Below are 3,171 nucleotides of genomic sequence, written 5' to 3'. Positions count from 1 at the left end.
TGTGTTTGTGTGTGTGTGTGTGTGTGTGTGTGTGTGTGTGTGTGTGTGTGTGTGTCTCTCTGTGTGTGTGTGTGTATGTATGTATGTGTGTATGTGTGTGTGTGTGTGTGTTCAGCCCGACGGAGCTCAGCGTTCCCAGTGTGCTGTTCGCTGGTGGGATGGCGGGGATCTTTAACTGGGCCGTGGCGATTCCTCCTGACGTGCTGAAGTCTCGTTTCCAGACAGGTGTGTGAGACGCAGTGTTGTTCTGCAGATCCGTGCGTCTGCAGTGAGTCTGACGGGTGTGTGTGTGTGTGTGTTCCATCCGCAGCTCCAGAGGGCAAATATCCCAACGGCTTCCGGGACGTCCTGCGAGAGCTGATCCGGGAGGAGGGCATCGGCTCGCTCTATAAAGGCTTTAATGCTGTGATGCTGCGAGCGTTTCCAGCTAACGCGGTACGACTGGCGCTGTGACGCACACACAGGGTCATACGAGGGTCAGACCGGGTCACAGTTCACTCCGAAATCAAAAGAACTTTAGGCCATTTAGTGCCCAATTCCAGTGACTGAATTGCATCTTCACCATTCTATTAATTTGTTTTATTTTATTATATTTATTATTATTATTCTTTTTAAACTAGCTATGCTTTCAGGGTTTTTATTTCTCTCATTGATTTTGGTGATACTTTAATACTTTTATTTGAATCACCATGAATGAGCTTAAAATACTACAGCATAACATATAAATACAATTTAACACTTTAAATATCATGGTGAATCGTCATGAATGTCAAAATACAGAAAATAAGCTTTGTTTTTTTCTTTTAATTAAATAAATTTTTTCTCTAGGTTTTTAGGGTGAAATATACGGAAGCCCATTTCCACACATAAGAAACTAAAGTCATGCTTTAGTAAATCATAATTATGAGATAAAAGTCCAAATTGTGACATACTAAGTCATAATTATGGGATAAAAGTTGAAATTATTACATTAAAAAATCAATTGTGATTTCAACTTTTTATCTCATAATTATTACTTAGTATGTCACACTTTTAACTTTTTTCTCATAATTTATATTTATGTCACAGTTATGCCATATTAATCTCATGATTTTGACTTATCTCATATCTGATAATTATGACTTACTGTTACAATTTTTACACTTTATCTCATAATTGACTGTCATAATTGTAACTTGAATCACATTATTTGACCTTTTATCTCATAATTAGGACTGTTATCATTTTTACATTTTATCTCATAATTGGCTATGTCATAATTAGGACTTTTTAAATCTCATGATTTTGACCTTTTATCTCATAATTATGAGTATGTCCTATTTTTTGTGTTATAATTAGACAAAGCATGATTTTTCCCCTCGTGTGGCAGAAATGGAAATATGAGCTGGATGTGCTTTCCTGAGATAAAAACTCAATAAAGTCAGAGGCCCGAGGCGCATCAGCAGCTCAATAACACTGACACGCTTTCTCTCTCTTCAGGCCTGCTTTCTGGGGTTTGAAGTGGCCATGAAGTTTCTGAACTGGATTGCTCCAAATCTGTGATCCGGAGGAACCACACCAGATGTGAGCGGCGCGGCAGACTGTAGCACATGTTAATGAGCGTCTCGCTGCTTTATGATTTATTCGAGAGGATTTTAGTCAGTGCCTTATAACAGACTGTGAACCGATTTCTGCCTTCAGGGAAACTGAATGTTTATAATGTAGAATCAGATCCTTTAACAGCTAGCAAACCTCCGTCTGTATGTTAGCATTCATCCGTTTACTGCCTCCAGCCCTCACGACAGGAGTTCAGTACAGTCAAGGCCTGTTCTCTTTTAATTGTTTTGTTCATTAGGTTTAATTCACAGTTACTATCACCCACAACATGTACATAAATAAATGTGTATTGATCATTTTCATATGGTCTGTGAGTATTGATTTGTGTTTCTGTCATCATCAGTCGATGAGTTTTTCCCTTCAGTGTCCTCAGCTTACCTCAGTTTAATTAAAGCTCGAGTCGCTTCTCAGTGACGGATTTGTGTACAGATTTAATTTGATCTTTTGAGAAGAATATGCTGATTCAATCTACATAATAAAAGAAAGATAAAAGCTGTACTTCGGCGTCCTGCGGTCGTGATATTTTTGAGGACAGTCGATATTTTCCGCTGTCGATCCGTCACGGGTCAATGGTTCTGGCCACCGGTGGAAAGCGGTTTTGGAGCCGTATGGTGCGCTCTGGTACTGTGGTGTTTTGGTGGGTGTGGATGTGCATCGTCTGTCGGTCAGGATGAGCGTGGAGGTTCCTGCGGGTCTGACCGAGCTGCTGAAGAGCTACACGCTGGAGGTGCTGAAGCGGAGGCCCGTGGACCTGCTGGAGTTCTCCGTGCAGTACTTCACCTGTCTGAGGGAGCAGCGCAGCTCCAGCCGCGCCAGCAGCAGCCGCTCACCGGTGACCCGCGGCGTGGCCTTCGACCAGGACTCCGCACCCACCGACTCCAGCGAGGAAGAGGAGGAAGATGACTTCCCAGATGATTTTACATTCAAAGGTGTGCACTGAACTGTTTTATCATCTATTAGTTATGAGCTGATGCATGAATGTGTGTTCATGTGTGGAATGAATCATTCATGACTTATAAAGGCACATTTATATATCTGTGATTATACAGAGGATATTTGCCAGATAAACAGATTCAGTTGACATTAAATATTGTAATCATTATAAATACATGAACAGAAATATTGAATAGAGAGAGCGAGCGAGCATTAACGTCTGAGTGAATTGGTTTTATTATTATTTCTTATTTAGCTCCTGTTTGCTTTTTCATTTGTAATTAATTGTATGAGAGAGTGAACCAATAGTGACTCTTATTTCTCTATCTATCTGTCTGTTTGTCTGTCTGTTTGTCTGTCTGTCTATCTGTCTGTCTACCTGTCTGTCTGTTTATCTGTCTGTCTGTCTATCTGTCTGTCTATCTGTCTGTCTGTTTATCTGTCTGTCTGTCTATCTGTCTGTCTATCTGTCTGTCTGTTTATCTGTCTGTCTGTCTATCTGTCTGTCTATCTGTCTGTCTGTTTATCTGTCTGTCTGTCTATCTGTCTGTCTATCTGTCTGTCTGTTTATCTGTCTGTCTGTTTATCTGTCTGTCTGTTTATCTGTCTGTCTGTCTATCTGTCTGTCTATCTGTCTGTCTG

General features: G+C 40.7%; 2 protein-coding genes across 2 annotated transcripts in view; both read left to right on the top strand.

Annotated features, from left to right (window-relative positions):
- The window catches only part of slc25a20 (solute carrier family 25 member 20), a 26,167-nt gene extending 24,272 nt beyond the window's left edge, over positions 1–1,895 (top strand). The window contains 3 exon segments of the mRNA XM_016488928.1: positions 116–225; positions 311–435; positions 1,480–1,895. Of these exon segments, the coding sequence (XP_016344414.1) occupies positions 116–225; positions 311–435; positions 1,480–1,542 (298 nt within the window). The 3' untranslated portion in view covers positions 1,543–1,895.
- A 95-nt stretch (positions 1,896–1,990) lies between these two features.
- prkar2ab (protein kinase, cAMP-dependent, regulatory, type II, alpha, B) overlaps positions 1,991–3,171 on the top strand; it is a 17,173-nt gene continuing 15,992 nt past the window's right edge. Inside the window, exon 1 of the mRNA XM_016488920.1 lies at positions 1,991–2,525. Within this exon, the coding sequence (XP_016344406.1) occupies positions 2,267–2,525 (259 nt within the window). The 5' untranslated portion in view covers positions 1,991–2,266. The remainder of the gene's footprint in view (positions 2,526–3,171) is intronic.

The sequence above is a fragment of the Sinocyclocheilus anshuiensis genome, unplaced genomic scaffold (genome assembly GCF_001515605.1).
Source record: "Sinocyclocheilus anshuiensis isolate Anshui unplaced genomic scaffold, SAMN03320099.WGS_v1.1 scaffold1849, whole genome shotgun sequence".
In the NCBI taxonomy this organism is placed as follows: Eukaryota; Metazoa; Chordata; class Actinopteri; order Cypriniformes; family Cyprinidae; genus Sinocyclocheilus; species Sinocyclocheilus anshuiensis.
The sequence above is the reverse complement of the archived record's forward strand: the minus strand, read 5'-3'. Positions and strand labels throughout refer to the sequence as shown.